This window comes from Colobus angolensis, unplaced genomic scaffold (assembly GCF_000951035.1).
Source record: "Colobus angolensis palliatus isolate OR3802 unplaced genomic scaffold, Cang.pa_1.0 Scaffold241, whole genome shotgun sequence".
Lineage (NCBI taxonomy): Eukaryota > Metazoa > Chordata > Mammalia > Primates > Cercopithecidae > Colobus > Colobus angolensis.
The window spans coordinates 115010-139581 of NW_012115611.1; the positions used below are offsets into that span (position 1 = coordinate 115010).

The 24572-nt window shown below is 36.0% G+C and overlaps 1 protein-coding gene across 2 annotated transcripts in view; it reads left to right on the forward strand.

Moving 5' to 3' along the window:
* The window catches only part of ZNF451 (zinc finger protein 451), an 83369-nt gene that overhangs the window by 56609 nt on the left and 2188 nt on the right, over positions 1–24572 (forward strand). The window contains exons 10-14 of one of the 2 annotated variants that reach the window (XM_011945617.1): positions 2648–4251; positions 6255–6398; positions 7774–7904; positions 9396–9582; positions 16518–16586. In XM_011945617.1, coding sequence (XP_011801007.1) covers positions 2648–4251; positions 6255–6398; positions 7774–7904; positions 9396–9582; positions 16518–16586 — 2135 coding nt within the window. The remainder of the gene's footprint in view (positions 1–2647; positions 4252–6254; positions 6399–7773; positions 7905–9395; positions 9583–16517; positions 16587–24572) is intronic. The other variant, XM_011945618.1, reaches the window with a different exon arrangement.

Sequence of the window (24572 nt, forward strand, 5' to 3'; positions counted from 1 at the left end):
GGAGTTTCACCATGTTGGCCAGGATGGTCTTGAACTCCTGACCTCAAGTGATCCGCCCTCCCAAAGTGCTGGGATTATAGGCATGTGCCACTGCACCTAGCCGTGAATTATATCTCAATAAAGCTTTTAAAAACATTTTTGAAAAATGTTGTCTTTGCCCTTTTGATTTATTCTTTGACCTATAGGTTTATTAGAAATGTATTGCTTCGCCAGGCACGGTGGCTCACACCTGTAATCCTAACACTTTGGGAGGCTTAGGCAGGTGGATTGCCTGAGCTCAGGAGTTCAAGACCAGCTGGCTAATATGGCGAAACCCCATCTCTACTAAAAATACAAAAAAATTAACCGGGTGTGGTGGTGCGTGCCTGTAATCCCAGCTACTTGGTAGCTGAGGCAAGAGAATCACTTGAACCCGAGAGGCAGAGGTTGCAGTGATCCAAGATTGTGCCACTGACCTCCAGCCTGGGCGACGGAAAGATTTTCTGTCTCCAAACACACAAAAAAGATACGTGTTGCTTAACTTCTAAAGGTTTATAGATGTTACATTTAGGTATTTAACTTATAAACATTTAAGGATTTTTATTATTTCTCATTTCCAATTTAATTCCAAAATAGAGAACATATTTTGTATAATTTTTTTCTTTTGAAATATATTAAATGTATAAAATTGTAGCTGGTCTGTTCTCTCTGGAGTTTAGTACTAAAGAGAAGACACAGTTTTTCTATTTTTTTATTTTCCTAGAGAAGTTGATTTATTTTGAGTTAATTTGTGGAATAGTATGTGGTTTTATTGAGCCTAGTTCTTCAGTGCAAAAGCAGCTATGGACATGACATTTGTCTGACATAAAATTAATCAGTTCTTTATTTTTATTTCTTTACTTACAGATTTAGGGCATACGAGTGCAGTTTTGTTACATGGGTATATTGTGAAGCTCAGATATCTGGGCTTTTAATGTACCTGTCATCCAAATAGTGAACATTGTACTCAATAGGTTATTTTTCAACCCTCACTTGTTTCCCAACCTCCCACCTTTTGGAGTTTTCAATGTCTATTTATTATTCTACTCTATATGTCCATGTGTACCCATTGTTTAACTCCCACTTAGAACTGAAAATTTTCAGTATTTCACATTCTGAGTTATTTCACTTAGGATAATGGCCTCCAGTTCCATACATGTTGCTTCAAAAGGCATGATTTCATTCTTTTTTATGACTGAGTAGTATTCCATGGTATATATGCCATATTTTCTTTATTCAATAATCCGTTGATGGATACTTAGGTTGATTACATTCATTATTGCTATTGTGAATGGTGCTGTGGTAAATGTATAACTGTAGGTGTCTTTTTGATATAATGCTTGCTTTTTCTTTAGGGTAGATATCAGTAGTGGGACTGCTGGATCAAAGTGTGGTTCTATTTTTGTTTTTTTTTTGAGAAATCTCCATATTGTTTTCCATAGAGGTTGTACTAATTTACATTCCCACCAGCAGTGTATAAGTGTTCCCTTTTCTCTGTATCCTTGCCAACATCAGTTGTTTTTTGACTTTTTAATAACAGCCATTCTGACTGGTGTAAGATGGTATCGCATTGTTGTTTTAATTTGAAGTTCTCTGATGATTAGTAATGTTATTTGTGGGCCACTTGTATGTCTTCTTTTGAAAAATGGCTATTCATGTCCTTTGCCCACTTCTTAATGGGATTATTTGTGGGTTTTTTTCTTGTTAACTTCCTGGTAGATTCTGAGTATTAGTCCTTTGTCAGATGCATAGTTTGCCGATATTCTCCCATTCTATAAGTTGTCTGTTTATTCTCTTGATTATTTGTTTTGCTATGCTTAAGCTTTTAAGTCCCATTTGTCTATTTTAGGGCTTTGTTGCATTTGCTTTTGAGGACTTAGTCATAAATTTTTTGCCTAGGCCGTTGTCCAGAAGGGGTTTTCCTAGGCTTTCTTCTAGAATTTTTATAGTTTCAGGTCTTAGTCTTTAATCCATCTTGAGTTATTTTTTGTATATGATGAAAGATATAGGTTCAATTTTATTCTTCTGCATATGGCTATCCAGTTTTCTCAGCACCATTTATTAAATAGAGTGTCCTTTCCCCAGTGTGTATTTTTGTCAGTTTCTTCAAAGATCAGTAGGTATGTGGCTTTATTGCTCGGTTCTCTGTTCTGTTCCATTGATCTGTGTGTCTGTTTTTACACCAGTGCATGTTGTTTTGGTTTCTACAGCCTTATAGTATCAACATTAATCAGTTATTAAAGAATAGGTTCTGGGTTGTCTAGAATCTTAACCATAGTATGCTTTCATACAGTTTAATGACCATGGAGAGTCTAATAATTTGCCTAGTCAATAAGGTCCTCTGTCAGTGCTTTTGATACAGATTTTAGTTTTCTAAAATTTGCCTGAATTTTTAAAAATTTGAATCTAGTTTTAGCCTTTTGTATTTTAACTAGAAATAGATAAAATGCAGATAATACTCAAGTATTTGAGATGATAGAACATCATTATGTCATCTGCATCTTTATTGAAAAGTATCTTTTAGTGCTTATATATACATTGGTTATTTTATAGTTCCTTCAATAAAATGCAGCAATGGTATATTTAGAAAATGCTTCTGAAAGTTTCTGTTTCTTTTTATCTAATTTAGAGTTCGTTGTCGAAATGCTGGGCCTGTAGCTGTAGCTGAGAAGAGTATTACCCAGGTTGCAGAGAAATTCATATTAAGAGGTTATTGTCCAGATTGCAATCAAGTCTTTGTGGATGAAACCAGCACCCACAATCATAAGCAGAATTCAGGACACAAAGTCCGAGTCATTAACTCAGTGGAAGAATCAGTCTTACTCTATTGCCACAGCAGCGAAGGGAACAAGGATCCTTCTTCTGACTTGCATTTATTGTTGGATCAATCAAAATTTTCATCACTTAAAAGAACCATGTCTATTAAAGAATCTAGCTCACAGGAGTGCATTGCCATTCCAAAAAAGAAGATGAATTTAAAAGATAAAAGCCATGAAGGTGTTGCTTGTGTCCAGAAAGAAAAGTCAGTAGTTAAAACCTGGTTCTGTGAATGCAGTCAGCGATTCCCAAGTGAAGATGCAGTAGAAAAGCATGTTTTCTCAGCAAACACAATGGGTTATAAATGTGTGGTCTGTGGAAAGGTATGTGATGATTCGGGGGTCATTCGTTTACACATGAGCCGGATTCATGGAGGAGCACATTTAAATAACTTTCTTTTCTGGTGTCGGACATGCAAAAAGGAGTTAACAAAGAAAGATACTATCATGGCACATGTGACTGAATTTCATAATGGACACCGATATTTTTATGAGATGGATGAAGTAGAAGGTGAAACTTTGCCATCATCTTCTACAACATTGGGTAATTTGACTGCTAACAAGCCTTCATCAGCTATTGCTATTATTGATCATTCCCTGGCAAATAGTTCTCCAAGGGGCAAATGGCAATGCCGGATTTGTGAAGATATGTTTGATTCCCAGGAATATGTAAAACAGCACTGCATGTCTTTGGCAAGCCACAAGTTTCATAGATACAGCTGTGCTCACTGCAAAAAGCCTTTTCATAAGATAGAAACATTGTACCGACATTGCCAAGATGAGCATGACAATGAGATAAAGATTAAATACTTCTGTGGGCTTTGTGATCTTATCTTTAACGTGGAAGAAGCATTTTTGAGTCATTATGAGGAGCACCACAGCATAGACTATGTGTTTGTGTCAGAAAAAACTGAAACTTCAATTAAAACTGAAGAAGATTTTCCAGTAGTAGAGACCAGTAACCAGTTAACCTGTGGTTGCCGTGAGAGTTACATCTGTAAAGTCAACAGAAAAGAAGATTATAGTAGATGTCTCCAAATCATGCTGGATAAAGGAAAACTGTGGTTTCGCTGCAGTTTATGTTCGGCAACAGCACAGAATTTAACCAACATGAACACTCATATCTATCAAGTGCACAAAGAAAAGAGTGATGAGGAGGAGCAGCAGTATGTAATCAAGTGTGGCACCTGCACCAAAGCATTTCATGATCCTGAGAGTGCGCAGCAGCATTTCCATAGAAAACATTGCTTCTTACAGAAACCTAGTGTGGCTCACTTTGGATCTGAAAAGTCAAAGCTGTACAAGTTTACTGCCAGTGCCTCACATACAGAGAGAAAACTGAAACAGGCAGTAAACTATTCAAAAAGTTTAGACCTGGAGAAAGGAGTTGAGAATGACCTAAGCTGTCAGAATATAGGTATGGCTTTAAAGCTCTGCGCAAATTTCATATACTAATATTGAAACTTACAATGTACCCACCTCGATTTTGAAGCAAGAAATAGGATAACTTCTTGATGATATGTTAATTACTACAGTATATACATTTTAGGGGTTTGTATTCCTACTGCTACATTTATCCGCTTTCTAAACTTAAGGGGACAAAGTATATATTGGCTTTAAATAATATATATTTTAGATATCATTTTATTTTACAAAAGGTGTGGAGATTTTGAAGATGAAGGAAGTCGATAGTCTTTCTGAAAGTTAGATTTCAAAGTTATCCTAGTATTAATATCATTTAGATTTTTGTAATATTTGGGTTCACTAAAAAGATAAATCATGTGAATTCTTTTTGTTTCTATTTGGCCATATTCTTTAGTGTGAGAAATTTTAAAGGTCATTTCAGCATTTGTATATTTTTGTTATGATTAACTTGGAAGCAAAGCTTTAACATACAATTAAAATAGCAATTAGAGGTAGAGTTAAAGTGGTAGCAAGAAACCAGGGGGAAAATTGAAATATGAATTCCTTCTTTGTACTTACTCCAGTCTTTCTGTCTTCCATATGATAGGATTAAGTAAGTCTAGGCAGGTGTTATGTTTTTATTTTGTTTAGAAGTATAATTTGTTTAGAGTATAATTTTAAGTGTATATTCTTTTATTTTTTAATTTTTTTTATTGAGATGGGATTTTACTATGTTGCCCAGGCTGGTTTCAAACTCCTGGCCTCAAGCAATCCTCCCATTTTAGCCTCCCCAAGTGTTGGGATTACAGGTGTGAGCCACCACACCTGACTTAAATCTATATTCTTTTAAATAAATATTAACTCTTGGTAAATTATACAATGTAGTGTATTTGGATACAGTGAGAATATGTGAAAATTTTGGCCAGTAATGTATTTTTATGAGCCATTGAATTTTTACATTCTTGCTCTATAGTGTATGTAGATCTTAACATCACCTTTAGTCATGGCATGTTTTCAGTGATAAAGAATTAAATCATGAGCTACCAAGTCAACTCTAAACAGTGAAACACTGGTTATGCCATTTTATATTCTCTTTGGCCTTTTTTTTTTGTGCTTCTGTTTATTTATTTATTTTTTTTGGAATTTGTATTAGTCTGCATTTGATAGAAAATGTAATATCTAAATCTAGAGTTACTGAGAAGTTAGAGAAAAGACATAAGGTGGCTTGGAAATGAAAGGGAATGGCAGTAATATATTCTAGGGAACTATTAGAATAGAAACTGTTCGTTTTTAAAATAATACAACATTCTAAAGTTTGCATTGTTACCACAGGAAACTTTAAGGCCTTGTCAAAGTGGAAAAGTATGAAACAAGATAAAGGGGAGAGAGAATGAGAGTTGGGGCATGGGGGAAGGTGAAAGAAGAATCTGAGAGAACCAAGAAGATGTGTTTATAGGGGGAGGTGTCACTGTACCACTGGCACCTATTTGTAGCACTGCTTTATGGCAGCAGGATTCCAGGTGATCTTATTTCTGCTCTCTAGGGTGTTTAATCATAGAACTAGAGGGCTACTAAAAAATCAGTTTAGACTGGGAAAAGAACCAAATTCTAGTGGTGAAAATGTTCTTAATAGGTAACTTTGGAATTTTATGTGGGTGGTGGTAGTTTTTGCTTATTTAACCTTAAAACTTGGTTTTCTAGTTCTTCTAGTACGTTAATGTTTTTTAAAAATTCCCTGTATAAATGACTTTTTAACAAGCCTTAGAGTTGATGGAAAATATTTGCAAGAAGGATATATGATCAAAATTTGTGAAATATCCACAATATTTTTATCTGATTTAAGTGTAAATGGTGTCATGTACAGATTTGGATTTCACAAAAAGGTTTAGATAGAAATGAGTAACATTCAGGGTTAGTATTTTTGCATGTTGGCCTTCTAATATCTTTTGGACTAGAAATCAGAATGATTTTAGCAAATTCTTACTGAACTCATGTTGATATTTCTCTTTTTCTCAGAGGAGGAAATTGTTGAGCTTCCAGATTTGGATTACCTGCGAACCATGACTCATATAGTCTTTGTAGATTTTGATAACTGGTCAAACTTTTTTGGTCATCTACCAGGGCATCTAAACCAAGGAACATTTATTTGGGGCTTTCAAGGTACGGTTAATAAGAAAAACAAAAGAAAACCGTTTTTCCCACCTTTTAGACTATAGTTCAGTTTAAAAGCCTCCCCTTAAACCTTCCTGGATAGATCATAGGAACATAATTGGAATATTGTTCTTTTGTATTATAGTTACTCTGCTAGAGTCATTTTCTCTACATGCCTCTGTGGTAAATGTTAGCTCTATCTGGTGACTCAAAGTTCATGGATCTTTTGGCCGGGCGTGGTGGCTCACACCTGTAATCCCAACACATTGGAAGGCTGAGGCGGGTGGATCATGAGGTCAGGAGATCGAGACCATCCTGGCTAACATGGTGAAACCCCATCTCTACTAAAAAAAAAAATACAAAAAATTAGCCAGGTGTGGTGGCGGTTGCCTGTAGTCCCAGCTCCTCAGGAGGCTGAGGCAGGAGAATGATGTGAACCCGGGAGGCGAAGCTTGCAGTGAGCCGAGATTGCGCCACTGCCCTCCAGCCTGGGCGACAGAGCGAGACTCCGTCTCAAAAAAAAAAAAAAAGAAAAAGTTCATGGATCTTTTGATACTGATTGAAAAAGCCTTTATTCAACACCTAAATTGCGTCAGGCACTATGGCTTTGTACTAATATGGTTACTGATTATTATGGTTTTATCCCTTTTAAAATACAAAGAAGCAGATGTTTTGTTTTTGTTTTTTTCCCTCAAAGTTTTAAAACTAATAAATAGCAGAGTTAACTTTTGAAATTTGTCCTCTCAGCTACAGGATTAATGTCATTTTCAACATATCATAACTGCCTCTTCGGTTCATCCTTGCTGTTCTTAAGTGTTCAGCTTCATCTAAACCTCTTTACAAATTGTTGACCAAACCTGGGGGAGAGGCTTCTTTGGTTTACAGAGGATTAGTATAGTGAGCATCTGCTGTTGTTCATGTTTGGTAGAAAATAGCATATAAAGAGAAAGATTGGGATTAAAGATAGAAACATACTGACCTGGATAAGTTAGCCAGTATAATTGCTTTAGTAAGTTGAGCTTTGGTGATTGCCCATCATTTCTGCATTGAACAGTGATGACATTTGTAAAAATGTCACCACTTACACTTACACTTACAGAATAATGCCATTCAAACAATTTTTGCACACATTACTTTTGATTTTGCTTAATATCCATGTGAGTTTTAAGATGAGTTGACAGATTCAGGGAATTTAGTCCACTTTCTCAAGACTGTACAGCAACAAGATGTTGATGCTTATGCTCGGATGGAGTTCTTCCACATTCTGACTTAGTACTTTGCCTCTAGAAAAGTTTTTTTTTCTAGTATGTGTTTTTTCTTGATAAAATTTTTGGCCTTTCCTCTCCTGTTTGATTATCATTTTTGCTTTTTCTGAAATTAATAGGAGGAAACACCAATTGGAAGCCTCCGCTCAACTGTAAAATTTATAATTACCTGAACAGGATTGGATGCTTCTTCCTTCATCCTCGCTGTAGTAAAAGAAAAGATGCTGCAGATTTTGCCATATGTATGCATGTGAGTCATTGTTTTATTCAAAATCTAATGTGAATCTCACACCCACTTGCATTTTTTTCCCACTTGAATTGTAATGAGAGTTATAGACCATTCTTCAGTACTTCAGGTTCTACCTGTGACTATTATGAAGGCAGGACCCCATAGCATATTTTTATTGCTTTATCCTCAACTTCTAGCAAACCTTTAGCTATCCATGGTAGACCCTCAACTATTTGTGGGATAAATGATCAAGAGATGATACTGTTTTTTGGTTTTAAGACAGTCTCGCTCTGTTGCCCAGGCTGGAGTGCAGTGGCACAATCTCAGCTCACTGCAACCTCAGCCCCCTGGGCTCTAATGATTGTTGTGCCTCAGCCTCCCAAGTAGCTGGGACTATAGGAGCATACCACCATGCCCGGCTAATATTTGTATTTTCAGTAGATGGAGTTTCTCCCTGTTAGCCAGGCTAGTCTCAAACTCCTGGCCTGAAGTGATCTGCCCGCCTAGGCCTCCCAAAGTGCTGGGATTACAGGTGTGAGCCACTGCACCCGCTGATGATACTGTATTTGATATATATTAAGACATTTTCATATTTTAGTATCTCTAAAATTAAGAGGTACCTTAACAATCACTGTTGGCCTAGATAGAATTTGCATTTGCTTCTGCCTCTGCCAGGTACCTAGAGAAACTGCCAAACTGAGACCCACTTTACATTTTCTGCTTGAGGACTTACATGTAACACTGATAATGTGAATTTACTCTGCAAACTTGTTGACTACAGCTTATGGTTTAAACAACAAAAGATTTCTTTTTGCTTCTATCTAGTGCCAAGATTGAATCATGCAAATTGCCTTGCTTACCTTTTCTCTATGACAGATTTATTTCTTATTTACCCTTATATTGAGTGTATAGCCTATTGGTATTCCAACTTTATGTGAAGTCTGTTGGACTTCCATTTTGGCTTTTTCTTTTTATGGCACATAAAATAGCTTATCATATAATTTAATAGCATCTTATATTTGATTAAATGTGGGGTATTTAATTTATGAAGGAGGTCTTTCTGTTTTTTTTTTTCTTTTTGAGACGGAGTCTCACTCTGTCGCCCAGGCTGGAAGGCAGTGGTGCAATCTTGGCTGCACCTTCTACCTCCCGAGTTCAAACGATTCTCTAGCCTCAGCCTGGAGAATCCCGAGTACTTGGGATTACAAGCACATGCCACCACACCCAGCTAATTTTTGCATTTTGTAATAGAGACCGGGTTTCGCCATGTTGGCCAGGCTGGTCTCGAACTCCTGACCTCAAGCAATCCACCTGCCTCAGCCTCCCAAAGTGTTGGGATTACAGGCGTGAGTCACTCACCCAGCCGAAGGAGATCTTTGTGTCATACTTTGGTAGGGATTAGGGAACAAGCTGAATATACCTTCCTAGGTGTGTGTTCATTGTGAATAGATATAACTTGTTTTGAAACTCGTGCTGATTTTTTATCAACCTGTGCCATTTGTTCTAACTTAGGCTGGCCGTCTAGATGAACAACTACCCAAGCAAATTCCTTTCACCATCCTCTCAGGAGATCAAGGTTTTCTGGAGCTAGAGAATCAATTTAAGAAGACTCAGAGGCCAGCTCATATACTAAACCCTCACCACTTAGAGGGAGATATGATGTGTGCCTTGTTAAATAGCATATCTGATACCACCAAAGGTACGCAGCTGCAGTCACAGTGCAAACCACCCAAGAGGAGGAGACTTCACTGCTGAGAGAAACCAATAAACTGCTGTCTGCTAGTGAACTGTTGCCTGCTTACTAAACCATCATATTCTCTTACTTCTATCTTACTTATCTTTTTTAAAAAAATCTCACTTTCATTCTTTAGTGTTTTAGAAGGAGGATGAATTCATAATAATTTTCTGGAGCCTTTTTTTGATCTAGTAGATAAAATCTATATTGATGTATATAAAATACATATTCGTGCGTTATAGTATGTTACTACAATTTTAAAAGCTCAGAATTCACATCTTCACTTTGTTCTTGAAATTCCAAATTGACCTTCAGTCTTTTAGAAAGCAGTGTGTTTACAGTTGAAAACCAGAAAGCAATAAAAAAGGCAATCATTTAGGAGGTTGACAGTGACAAAATGAAATGCTGTTAGGCTTTTAGGTCCTTAGAGAAGTGGGTACATCCTATCTTATTGCTGGGACTTGCACTTTCTTCTGTACCTTTGTGAGATTGTTCAATGAAAGGAGTGCTGATGTCCATTTTCACTTCCTAGTATATAAGAAAAGATGTAATTCTAAGGATTCAGAAGTTTTGTTTTTCATTTTTCATAATTTCTGCAGTCAAATGTTCTACCACTGAGCTATACGTCTCTTTTTCGTCATCTCTGAAGAAATATGGATAGAATAACTAATGTTGAAATATCCTAATAATTTAAATTCATGAATAAGGTTTGAAGGTATTAATGAATTATCTTAATGAAAAATAGTGGCTTTTTGGCATTTTTATTGTGTGCCTTTAAAGTTTTCAACTCTGCTTGCCTCCTAGATTTTTTTTTCTTTCAATGTATTTGGAAGCACATTTTGATTGAAAACCCATTTTGGAGAATTTTGCTCTAGTCACTGATTACAGTGGATCAATTCACTTCTGCAAAGTTAGGAATCAGTAATCTGTGCTCTTTATACTCTTTAAAGCAGAGTAATGATGGAAGATTATAAAAGAAAATGAACTCGTGTCTTTGTGTCACTTCCTATTCTGTAATTTTTGTTTTCACTTGTTTTTTCTATCTGTGAATTTCTTTTTTCTTAACAACAACAACAAAACAAACAAACAAAAAAAACGGACAGTGTGCAGTGGCTCACGTCTGTAATCCCAGCACTTTGGGAGACCAAGGCAGGTGGATCACCTGAGGTCAGATAGCCTGGTCAACATGGTGAAACCCCGTCTCTACTAAATATACAAAAAATTAGCTGGGCATGGTGGCTGTTGCCTGTAATCCCAGCTACTAGGGAGGCTGAGGCAGTAGAATGACTTGAACCCGGGAGGCAGAGGTTGCAGTGAGCCGAGATCGTACCATTGTGCTCCAACCTGGGCAATAAGAGCAAAACTTCATCTCAAAAACAAACAAACAAAAATCAAAAACACCTATTCTACTCTTTTGCCATCCCCTTCCCAGTCCTCAACATCTACTTAATATCCTGTAAGATAAAGTTTTACCTTTGCCACACAAGGCCAACCTCCCTTTCCTTCTCTTACGCTTCTGCTTTTGGGAACATTTATAACTCCAAATGTGAAAGCTGTTAGGGTTTTGCCTCTAGTTCAATTATGTTTGGAATGAGAGGTGAATATGAGTAGGCTTTCATGGGTATATTAGGGTTGGAGGTAAGATATAGGTTATTAATATCTGCTGATTATGCCGTTCCAAATGACTCTTATGTTCTAGATATTCTTTTTTTTTTTTTATTTTTTAAATCACCTATACTCAGTACTCATTTGAACTAACTACTTTTTGGAGGCACATGTGTACTTATTCTTAATTTCTGTGACATACAGAGATTGTGCACTGCATGAAGAAGGATATAGGTTTTGATTCAAATGCTAACTTTGCTGTTTCCTAGCAGTGCGATTTTAGGCATGTTACTTAACTTTTTTGGAGCCTCATTTTTTTGTGTTTATATGGTTGTAATAGTGATGTATGTAAAGTGTCTAGCACAGTATATATAGCACTTTAGCTATTTAACAAATAATAGCTATTTTTTATTATTACTACCATAAAAAGAAAATGTGATTCCTAGCCACTACATTTTTAATGTTACACTGAATCATAGTATGTTCAGGCTTAGTTATCTGATTTAAGATCAATTTTTTTCTTCATGGAAGACTTAAAACCATCAAATTGCCTGTAGTGAACTTTATAAGGAATCAAAGAAAAATCATTTTCTTGGATAACTTTTTATTCCATTTCCTTTCCTAACAAATAGCTTTGTGAATAGTTGAGTGATAGTTTCTATTAAGGAATGGTATTTAATATATAATGGGACTCAGTAAATCTCTCAATGTCCATTAATATAATTTTTGTTACTAAAGAATGCCAGGATAACTCCTTGCACATAGCTAAACATGGTGTTCCTTCTTGTTTTCAGATTTGACAGCCAGTCAGTTTCTTAAGGCAATATGGTTTTTGGGATGAAGGGGTCACTGGACCTTTTTGAGGATCTGATGAAAACTTTCTATACCTTCCTTCCCCCAAAATAAACATATATATACTACATTGCATACAATTTCAAGGGATTTGTGGTCTCAATGCTTCTAGTTGCCAATCAACAAACAAAATTGTCCTTTGGGATGTAACCTAAGTTTATACTGTAAGTCAACAGTCCCCAACCATTTTGGCACCAGGGACTGGTTTCATGGAAGACAATTTTTCCATGGATGGGGGCAGGAGGTGGAGCATTGGATTCTCATAAGGAGCGCACAACCTAGATCCCTTGCATGTGCAGTTCACAATAGGGTTTGTGCTCCTGTGAGAATCTAATGCCGCTGCTGATCTGACAGGAGGAGGAGCTCAGGTGGTAATGCTGGCTCACCTGCTACTCACCTCCTGCTGTGCGGCCCAGTTCCTAACAGGCCACAGACTAGTACTGGTCCATGGCCTTGGGGTTGGTGACCCCTGCTATAAGTAACATAGAGTGATAAGTTCTCTCATATTTGTTATACAGCCAGGCTGGTGTTTTTCAGATTTCTGAATTTTTCACCAGAACATAGAGAAGTGATACAAGTTTGAGTCTCTTATTCTTTATAAGTTTTCAGAAATTTACCATTAGCAGGACTAAAAAGTGGTTTTTATTAGACTGAAGATTGCTGTATAAATAGGATCTTGGGAATATTGTGATCAGAATCAATGATCGTATGGTATCATACTAGGAGAAATTAGTCTTCGTTTATTTCTCTGTTAATTGAAAGTCTTTCCAGAGGTACTTATTTCAGTAAAAATACAGATATTTGGAGTTGCTGGTTCTGTATATCGGTGTCCAGTCATTTGTTCCTAAGGCATTGTTTTTTGCGTGGTGGGGAGGGGAAAGGTTAAGTAGCTTTATTACTGGTACTTTTTTATGCCTCCGACTTGGTTAATTAGGGTAAAAGTTCTTTTCTCTCCTTGTAAGCATCAGGGTTTCAACATGAACATTTTAATTATAGCTGTGATATATGTATAAATTATTGCAGAGACATTTAAAAAATCTGTTAACTTTAATTTCTGCCCCCACTTTGGTCTTCTTATCCTTCATCATTTCTATTTTATATTGTACTTTTCCTCACTTTCTTAACATTTAAGATACATGGATCCTTTCTGGTAATCCCAATCAGAGAAGCTAGGTAGACTTTCTTAGACCATTTACATTTTATTCCCAAATACTTCTTTATTTTAACTCAAGCCTTATGTTTCAGAGCAGATATAACTTGTCACTTAAATGTTGAAAGAAAAAAAAGTGAACTTTATTATTGAAAAAAGTGTATTAAAGTTTATTGTAGTTTATTGAAGACCTACTATGTACCAGCCACCATGTTAACTGCTTTTTATGTTTGTAGTGTTTAAAGATGTTTAAATATGTTTAAAGAACTTCTTCCACATGCTTTTTAATCCGCTTTGCAAGCTGTGAAGTAGATGTTGGATTATCCCATTTTGTAAGTGTGGAAGGAAGCAGAGGTTCAGAAAGGTTAAATAATCTACCTGCAGCTGCACAGCAAGTGCTTTGCTTTTCATTAGTATCAGTGAGTAGGATGAGACTTTCACTGACACAGATACCTGATTTCATGATGTAGAGCTAGCCACCCAGTGTGAATTACTGGCTCTAACCATGTCCTTGAAGAATGAAGATAATGGGAGATATTCAAACCACAGTATAGTGACATTACAGAATTTATATAAAGATATCAAACAAGTTTTTTCATTTTAAATAACAGGAAGAATGCACTTTTTTTTTTTTTTTTGGTCAGAAAAAATAATTTGGTTGTAGGTTCTGGTGCTTTAAAAAGTAAAGTGATTATATCCTGAATATAGCCAAGGAAAGCAATTAGCATTCTAATTTCTCTAGGATCTTTTGTCTCGTAATTAAACGAGTAAGCACCATCTTTACAGGCTCCTCAAGAAGTTGGCACTAGACCTACAAGCACTGCAGTGAACTTATTTGAGTACTGCAACATGCAGTTTCAAAGAAATTCACTAGAAACCTGCCTCCCATTGCTTCCTCTACCTTTCCTCTAATCGATATAAATGTTCCAGAGTACACAGAAGTTAATATTTTTAGTGTTTTCTTATTTGGGCCAGTATCTGCTCCCTTGAGAATTACATACAATGAAAAAGATGTTACTACAAGATAATTTTTGTTGAATCTGTATGCTCCTTAGATGGTCTTGTTTATAAGCCTGAGACTTTTTATATCCATTTAGTTGTGACTTCATTGTGAACGAATGGGTTAGAAGCAGTAAGTATGGTTGGTATCTATAGAGTCATACCAATTACACAGATTTTTAAATCCATCTTACAAATATAGAGCATAAACATTCACCTAGGTGCTATGAAAGTGTAGGTGATTGAAGCATCATGGCCTGTGGAATAGGTATTACCTAAAATAATTGTTGAATTATTTCTAAAAGTCTGTCTGCCTATTGTTTCCTCAGCCTGTTACTGAAAGCTATAGGTTGTTTCTTTGGACACCATGATAAAAATATGTTTGATAAAACTAATTCCATGCAAAGGTACTGAAAATAAGAAAGAATATTTACAGTTTCTCTCTTCTTCTGAGGAGGTTGACTGAGGCAAAAGAAACCTTTTATGATATTAATATTTGCAACCCCATGTCAAGTTAATCCTTGAGAAATCAAGGATTTGTCATTATTCAAACCTGAAGTGTAGCCTTAGGCCTTGCAAGCAATGATGAATTGTTTGGATGAGTTATAACATACTGCTTTTGACTGACCTTGACTTTAAATTGTAATAACAGAAACCTGTGGGTATTTTCCTTTTGCTCTTAATGTTTAGAGCAAGCTTGTTTAACCTGCGGCCGATGGGCCACATGTGGCCCAGTTCATCTTTGAATGTGGCCCTACACAAATTCATAAACTTTCTTAAAACATTATGAGAGTATTTTTTTTGCGTTTTATTTTTGTTTTGTTTTGTTTTGCTCATCGGCTATTATTAATATTTTATGTGTGGCCTAAGACAATCTTCTTCCAATATGGCCCAGGCAAGCCAAAGAGTGGACACCCCTGGTTTAGAGGTTTAATTTTGTTCTTTAATTTGTAAATGTAATGTTTTATTTACCGAAAACATTGCTTGAAATATTTGAAGTATTTTGCTGGAATTCATAGCAAAGATGACTTGTAAAAACAAACTTCTGCAGCAAAAAAATATAGTGAAATATAGTGATTTAATTTTTATTTATAGGTACTTAAATGTCTTTTTAATGTATATTTTAAGTTTTTAAGTTTGCACAGAAACAAGTATGTTGTTTCTGACATATATGTCATACATAGATGCATATCTGTTTATATTTGTATAATTATATCTTGATATAAATATATATTAATTTAAATATAGTTAAAGTGATAAGCAAAATATTAGGTCATTGATAGTACCATGTTTCAAATTTTTTAAAGATGAACTTTATTTTTGAGAATAGTTTTAGACTTACAAAAAAGTTGTGAAGATAGTACAGTGTTTCCATGTACCCATACTCAGTTTCTTATTAGTAACATATTAGTGTGATACATTTGGCATAATTAATGGAACAATATTAGGACATTATTACTAATTCCAGCCTTTAGTTTTCCCCAGTGTCCTTTTTCTTTTTTCCCTTCCCCTCACCTCTTTTCTTTCTTTTCCCATCTTGTCTCATTTCGTTTCTTGAGACAGGGTCCCACTCTGTCACTCAGGTTGGAATGCAGTGGTGTGATCTCAGCTCACTGCAACCTCCACCTCCCAGGTTCAAGCAATTCTCCTACCTCAGCCCCCCAAGTAGCTGGGACTATAGGCACGTGCCACCATACCTGGCTAATTTTTGTATTTTTGGTAGAGACAGGGTTTTGCTATGTTGCCCAGGCTGGTCTCGAACTCCTGAGCTCAGGCAGTCCACCCACTTCGGCCTCCCAAAATGCTGGAATTACAGGTGTGAACAACCACACCTGGCCTCAATATCCTTTTTCTACGCCAGGACCTCATTTTTGATCCCACGTGACATTTAGACATTAATCTCCTTAGGCTCCGTGGTTCAAATTTTAAGTGAGTTTTGCAGTGCCTTTTCAGTCATACCGTATTATAAAGCCTTCGGTCTCTCATTATGAAAGCATGTAAGACATCAGGTAAGTAAGCTTGTGCTATGCAAGAGGCATTGTTAATTAAAACCTATGGTGTTATCTCCATAGAGATGAATGCATATGATTTTCAAAATATAGGAGAATTTAATCTGTCACAGTTTTTAATATTATTTGGTAAGCATTGGAAAAAACCTAGTGTGGGAAAGTAGTGTAACACTAATGAACTGTATTGTAATGAGTAAGGTTGGGTATGAGAAGTTATTGAAAATAATATTGAGAATACATAAATTTATGGGACAATAACTGCATGTATTGATTCTTCTTTACAGAATGTGACAGTGATGATAACATGGGTGCCAAAAATACTTCAATAGGAGAAGAATTTATATCCACAGAAGGTAACCTAATAGAGTTAATCTCTTTTCTGCTTGACTGTATTTGTATTTTTTTTATTTCTCTGTCTCTCACCCATTCACCCCTCTTACTCCCTTCTACCCCCAAGTTAAAACATTTTCTCAGTTTGAAGGATAGCTTTGCATTTTTCATGTAAGACAACTTAGGGGTAATACTAATTTAGAAAGCTAGAATGTGTCAGCCAATTATGGCCCTTGGATCAAATCCAGTCCACTACCTTTAGGAACACAGCCATACATTTAAGTATTGTCTATGCTATTGCTTTTGTACTACAACTGCATGGTTGAGTAAGTGTGGCGTGGACAGTAGAGCCCCTCCATCCGCACCCCCCTCAAATAATTATTTTCTCACCCTTTAAAAAGAAAAAGTTTGCTAACTCCTGGGCTAGGAGACAATTCTGATTTCCTAATTGTTATTTATCTTGAATAGTATTAAAAGTATTAAAAGACAGGCAGTGGAACTCTAAAAGCAAGCACCTATATCTAAATGTAAATGAGCTTTTTTAAATAAAGTTTTTTAAAAAGGGTTTTTTTTTTTGGTTTTTGGTTTTGGTCACTCTGTCACCCAGACCGGAATGCAGTGGTAAAATCTCAGCTCACAGCAACCTTTGCCTCCTGGGTTCAAGCGATTCTTGTGCCCCAGCCTCCAGAGTAGCTGGTATTACAGGCGTGTGCCTCTGCCACGCCCAGCTAAAAATTAAAATTCTCTTGTACTCTTCTTAAAGGAAAAGCTGTTTCCTTCTAGGTTAAAGAGAACTTTTTATGTCACTTGGCATCAAATCATTTGCTGGCTGTACCATTATTTGTTGTGTCTTGTAACCATTCTTTGGTTTTTCTATAACAGACTGCACTTTTTAATAACCAGGGGGAAATGAGATAATGGATCTTAGAAAATACTTTGAGCTTCACTGGAGAAGTTGAAAGTATTATATCAGCATCTTTGACGTTAAAGAAAAACAGCAGGAGTCTTCACGTACATTCCAGTATAATGTTTATTGTTGGAGACTGTAGGGTAGGAATGTGGAGGCTGGAAAGTAGGGATGGAAATATGTGACTGAACACACAAACAGAATGGCCTGACTGATATGTTTTCTTTGCATTTCTTTGATCTCAGATAATACAACTAGTTTAACTAAGAGCATACTAGAGCTTTATGGTATTAAGAGTTTGGGAAATGGAGTCTGGCAGTGGAATCAATTCATCTATTAGATGAAGTAGATAGCTGTAATCTTTCTGCCTTATAGCCAGATTCATTGGTTAAACAAAACTGACAATAAATCTACAGCTAATTGGAAGGAAGCAAGTTTTTTGACCAACTTCTTTTCCCAGCATGGTCTTTCAAGGTCTAGCTCAATGCTTAGCAGCCACATAATGATGAATTAAACAAATGAAAGAACTTTTGTGCGTTTTGAAAAAAAACGGCCAATTAAGTTGTTTATCAAGGCCACTAAAAGATAAACAGTACTGAACGTCTAAAGAGTTCAGATTTTGCAACTTTTGTTTGACACCTTGTGACTCATCCCGTGGAAAATGCCAGGCAAAATTACAACTTTTAAATAGTTATAAGCCGTCACAGTTTTGTGGGCTCCTACCTAACCTAGGAAATCTGAGATTTGTGTAACTGGATATGTACCAGATATTATCTATGTAATGCATTTTATGGTTTGGAGGTGGAGATGTGACATTTTTGTAATTATTTGGTTTGGAAAAATAATTATTTTTATAGGATTCAAGAGAAGATACTTTAAACCTATAACTAGTTGTCATAGTTAAAATAGAGGTGGGGATAAAATCTTTTAATTCAAAGAAAAACCAAAGGAGTTTGTGTTTTGTATCCTGATGCTTTATATAGAATAAGTGTGAGAAGCACATGATGTTTCACATAAGTTAAGGAATATGGGCTCCTTTGCACTTTTCTGTAACATTCTTCTTTTTTTTCCCCTCCTCATTACCCCAAAAGAGCTAACTCGAATTTCATCTCTTAGGCTGAACCATATAGAATTGCCATTTTTGTAGGCACTGTTGTATGGTCAGTGCATTTCCTAGATTGTCCATCTTTAGACACAGCCAACCACTCTCTATTCTGGGCTCCCTCTATACCAGGCTAAATGGATTTAAAATACTTCCGTCTATATCTTTGATCTCCACAGACTGTAAGCTCCTTAGGGTGTAGGATCATGTTTTATTTATCTTACTTCAGCAGCACCTAGCACAGTGTTTGGCACAAATGATTGCTTGTGAAATGAATAAACTTTTAACAAACTTAAAACATGTTAGAGCCACCATTTCCCTGTAAATGGATAAGGGAAATTAAGATAGAGGCTATTTTGTTGTAGAATATTGGGTTATTTTGTTGACCTTGAACCACAGAAGCAAAATAATGTTCTCGTCTACACCTGATAACAAAACTGAAAAAAAATTTAAGCAACCTCTTAAGTCTCTTTTTATTCCTTCCTTTCCCAGTACAACTCTGTAAATGCCTGAGAAATAGTGGAAGAAGACAGGATAAATTTGCTTATGGCTTTTTGCCTTAGGGTAATCCCCCTCCTTCTGTGATTTGTCTTATTCTTTGTTGTTCCCCATAGACCAATATCAAACTCTGACCACACAGGCCAGCCATAACAATCCTATGTAATCTATTTCCTGTACTTGACAGAGGAAACAGATGCCGCATAATGTGGTGGTGAAAAGTACAGTCTTTGGATTCATACTGCCTAAGTTAAAACTCTGCGCTTACAAGTTGTGTAATATTGGACAAGCCACTTAACTTCACAGTGCTTCAGCTTCTTCCTTTTAAATATGGGAATATTAGTATACCTATCTTACTAGAATAACATGACATGATAAATAGTATATATTGGTTGCTGCTACTGTTACTGGGATTATGATGATCATTATGTCATTATTTATATCTTCACCTAAGGTCTCCTCTAGAGGTATGTCTATTAACTAGAGGTATTCTGACTCAAATTGCTGGAAGAGACAGAGGACAGCATTGCATAGATAATTTTCTATGCAAAACCATCTTTCTATAAATGTTAGTGATATGCTTTATTTGGAGAATTCCTTCAATTAATAGCAGTCAAAACTACTCTTAATCTTAAGAACCTGTGAGAGTCAGACTATTCTCTTCATTTTATATGAAAAACTGAGGCTTCTAAACATTAAGTAATTTGGCCTTACATCGACAGTTTTAAAATGATTGGGGCACCATTTCTATATGTCTTGTACCTCCTACTACTGGTTGTTTTTGTTGTTTGCCATAATTACTGCTCTCAAAGTAAATGAAATTAAGGCAGAGAGAAAGGAGGGTAAGGGGAACACAGACCTAGCCACAGAATAGAAAAACAGACAGATTTTTCACAAGTGCTCTTTAGTTTTTCATATGGCTTCAAGTTACTGTCTGATGTTCTTTAATTTCAATCTGAGAGATTCTGTTTAGCATTTCTTATAGGGCAGGTCTACTAGTAAATTCTGTAGTTTTTGTTTATCTGATAATTTCTTTAAGAATAGTTTTGTCAGATGTAGAATTCTTGATTGACATTCTTATTTTCTGGTTTCCATGGTTTTTTACAAGAAATCAACTGGTAATTTTATTAAGGCTCTCTTGTATGTGATGAGTTGTTTCTTTCTTGTTGCTTTTATTGTCTTTGGCTTTTGACAGTTTGACTATAACATGTCTCAGTGTGGGTCTCTTTAGAGTTCATTGAGCTTCTTGGATATGTAGATTCACCTCTTTCATCAAATTTAGGAGTTTTTTGACCATTATTTCTTCAAACATTCTTTGTGATCCTATTTCGCTTCCCCTCTCAGGACTCCTGTAATGCATATGTTAGTTTGCTTGATGGTGTCCCACAGGTCCCTTGGACTCAGTTTACTTTTCTTCATTTTTCTTTCTATTCCTCACACTGGATGACTGATTGATTGATTTAGACTGAACCCAAACCAAGACACATACTGGAATAATTAATTAATTAATTATATTATATTCTAGGGTACATGTGCACAACGTGCAGGTTTGTTACATATGTATATATGTGCCATGTTGGTGTGCTGCACCCATTAACTCGTCATTTGCATTAGGTTTATCTTCTAATGCTATCCCTCCCACCTCTCCCCACCCCACAACAAGCTCTGGTGTGTGATGTTCCCCTTCCTGTGTCCAAGTGTTCTCATTGTTCAATTCCCACCAAAGTGAGAACATGCGGTGTTTGGTTTTCTGTTCTTGCGACAGTTTGCTGAGAATGATGGTTTCCAGCTGCATCCATGTCCCTACAAAGGACATGAACTCATCCTTTTTTGTGGCTGCATAGTATTCCATGGTGTATATGTGCCACATTTTCTTAATCCAGTCTGTCATTGATGGACATTTGGGTTGGTTCCAAGTCTTTGTTACTGTGAATAGTGCCACAGTAAACATATGTGTGCATGAGTCTTTATAGCAGCATGATTTATAATCCTTTGGGTATATACCCAGCAATGGGATGGCTGGGTCAAATGGTATTTCTAGTTCTAGATCTTTGAGGAATCGCCACACTGTCTTCCACAATGGTTGAACTAGTTTACAGTCCCACCAACAGTGTAAATGTGTTCCTATTTCTCCGCATCCTCTCCAGCAACCGCTGTTTCTTGATTTTTTAATGATTGCCATTCTAACTGGTGTGAGATGGTATCTCATTGTGGTTTTGATTTGCATTTCTCTGATGGCGAGTGATGATGAGCATTTTTTCATGTGTCTGTTGGCTGCATAAATGTCTTCTTTTGAGAAGTGTCTGTTCATATCCTTTGCCCACTTTTTGATGGGGTTGTTTGTTTTTTTCTTGTAAATTTGTTTGAGTTCTTTGTAGGTTCTGGATATTAGCCCTTTGTCAGATGAGATTGCAAAATTTTTTTCCCATTCTGTAGGTTGCCTGTTCACTCTGATGGTAGTTTCCTTTAGAAGCTCTTCAGTTTAATTAGATCCCATTTGTCAATTTTGGCTTTTGTTGCCATTGCTTTTGGTGTTTTAGACATGAAGTCTTTCCCCATGCCTATGCATACTGGATAATTTAAATTGTCCTATCTTTAAATTTGCTGACTCTTTCTTCTTTGTACTCAAATTCATTAAGCCCCTCTAAAGATTTTTCATTGTATTTATTGTACTTTTCAGTTCCTGAGTTTCTATTTGATGGGCTTTTAATAATTCTGCCTCATTATTGGTACTCTTAATTTTGTTCATACATTGTTTTCCTGGTTTCCTTTAGTTCTTTGAACATACATAAGACAGTTAGCTTAAAGCTTTTGTCACCCATGCTATATCATGTAGCCTGTTGCTTCTAGTCTACAAACCTGTATAGCATGTTATTGTGCTGAATACTGTAGACATTGTAACATAATGGTAAATATTTGTGTATCTAAACATAGAGACATAAAAATACATAAAAAATGGTACACCTGTATAAGGTACTTACCCTGAATGGAGCTTGCAGGATGGGGAAGTTGCTCTGGGTGAGTGAGTGAGTGACTGGTGAGTGAATGTGAAGGTCTAGGTTGTTACTGTACTCTACTGTAGATTTTATAAACATTGTACAATTAGGCTATACTACCTTTTTTTTTTTTTTTTTGAGACGGAGTCTCACTCTGTTGCCCGGGCTGGAGTGTAGTTGTGTGATCTCTACGCACTGCAGCCTCCGCCTCCCGTGCTTAAGTGATTCTCCTGCCTCAGCTTCCCAAGTAGCTGGGATTATAGGCATGTGCCACCAAGCCTGGCTAATTTTTGTATTTTTAGTAGAGATGGGGTTTCTCCATGTTGGCCAGGCTGGTCTCGAACTCCTGACCTCAGGTGATCCGCCCACCTTGGCCTTCCAAAGTACTGGGATTAAGGCATGAGCCACCAAGCCCGGCCTGTATTACATTAAAAAGAAATTTTTTTTTCTTCAATAATCAGTTCACCTTAGCTTACTGTAACTTGTATAAACTTTAAAATTTTTAACTTTTTGTCTCTATTGTAATGACACTTAAAACACAAACACTTTGTACAGCTATAGAGAAATATTTTCATTATATTCTTATTCTATAAGCTTTTCCCTACTTTTAAATTGTTTTAGTACTTTTAAAACTTTTTTATTGAAAACTAAGACAAACACATATATTAGCTTAGACCTACAAAGAGTCAGGATCATCAATATACTTTTATAAGAAGCAGTACCCTCTAAAATAATAATAAAAAGTATAGTAAATACATAAACCAGTACCAGAGTTTATTATAATTTTCAAGTGTTATGTACTGTACATAATTGTATGTGCTATACTTTTACACAACTGACAACAGCATCACCACAAACACATGAGTAATGTGTTGTGCTGCAACATGAAGATGGCTATGACACCACTAGGCAATATGAATTTTTCAGGTCTATTATAATCTTATGGGACCACTGTTGTATATGTGGTCCATTGTTTACCAAAAGTTGATACACAGCACATGACCATAGTTGCCTTTTGTTTTTTATAGTCTTTCAGCTGGCAAGTTTAATACTTATAAGCTCACTGGAGGTATGATATATTTGTATAGATGTTGCCGTACTTAACAATGGTTTGATTTATGATTTTTTGACTTTATAAGGATGTGAAAGCAATATGCCTAAACTTGAACTGTAACTTGTATAAACTTTAAAATTTTTAACTTTTTGTCTCTATTGTAATAACACTTAAAACACAAACATTTTGTACAGCTATAGAGAAATTTTTTCTTTATATCCTTATTCTGTAAGCTTTTCCCTACTTTTAAGTAGGGAAACAGTGGTCCCATAAGATTATAATAGACCTAAAAAATTCCTATTGCCTAGTGGTGTCATAGCCATCTTCATGTTGCAACACAACACATTACTCATGTGTTTGTGGTAATGCTGTTGTCAGTTGTATAAAAGTATAGCACATACAATTATGTACAGTACATAACACTTGAAACTTGTACTTGAAACATTTAATATAAACCATACTTCAGATTTTGAATTTTAGTTCAAAAATTTTTATAACTTTAATTGTAAAACAGACATTGTGTTAGACTATTTCATATATATATATATATGTATACATATAACCTACTATCATTTATTAAAAAGACCTTTCCCTATCATTCTGCAGTGCTACCTTTGTTATAAATCCAATGTCCATATATGCATGGGTCTGTTTCTGAGCTGTCTATGCTGTTCCTTTGGTCTATTTATTCTTGCACTAGTACCACATTATTAATTACTGTAACTTATATAATAAGTGTTCATATCTTAGACAAGTCTTGTCCCCTTGTTTTTCTTTGGTAAGAGTGTCTTCGCTTTTCTTTGCATTTCCTCATCCCTTTTAATTCATCTTAGGGGCAACTAACTGATCCTAGAGTGTAGCTTTAACTTGATACACAGTTCATGCTAGTTGGTGGTACTTTAAATTAGACAACACTAGTGTCCCCACTCAGAGGAACATGCAGTTGCATCTTAGGGAGATCACTAGTGTCTGCAGCCGAGTAGCCTCTGAGAGACTGTGGACCAGATGGGATGAGATAAATCTGGTGTGAGAAGCTAGTGAAGGCCAAGAAATTGACACCAAATTTCACCCTCCTGGATTTTAGCATCATTCCCAAAGAGGAGATATAACCCAACTATTGTGAACCCAGTAATGTCTGTCTTGTTCACTGTTACATTGCTGTTCCTGGTATATAATGGGCATTCAATAAATATTTGTCAAATGAGTTTACATACATCTGCATGCAGCCTATATTATATGCTTCTCAGATGACATTTATGTGGCTATGAGTTTCACTACCTTAGATGCTAGGATGGTTGAAGCTAATTTTTCCCCAGCTTTATTGAGGTATAATTAAAAATTAAACTAAATTTTTAATGTCCTGTGACATTTTGTCATTTCATGGAGTTGCCTTTCTGTTTAAAGTCTTATATGTATCACCTCGAGTCTTTTAGGAAATAAGTGGTACAGATT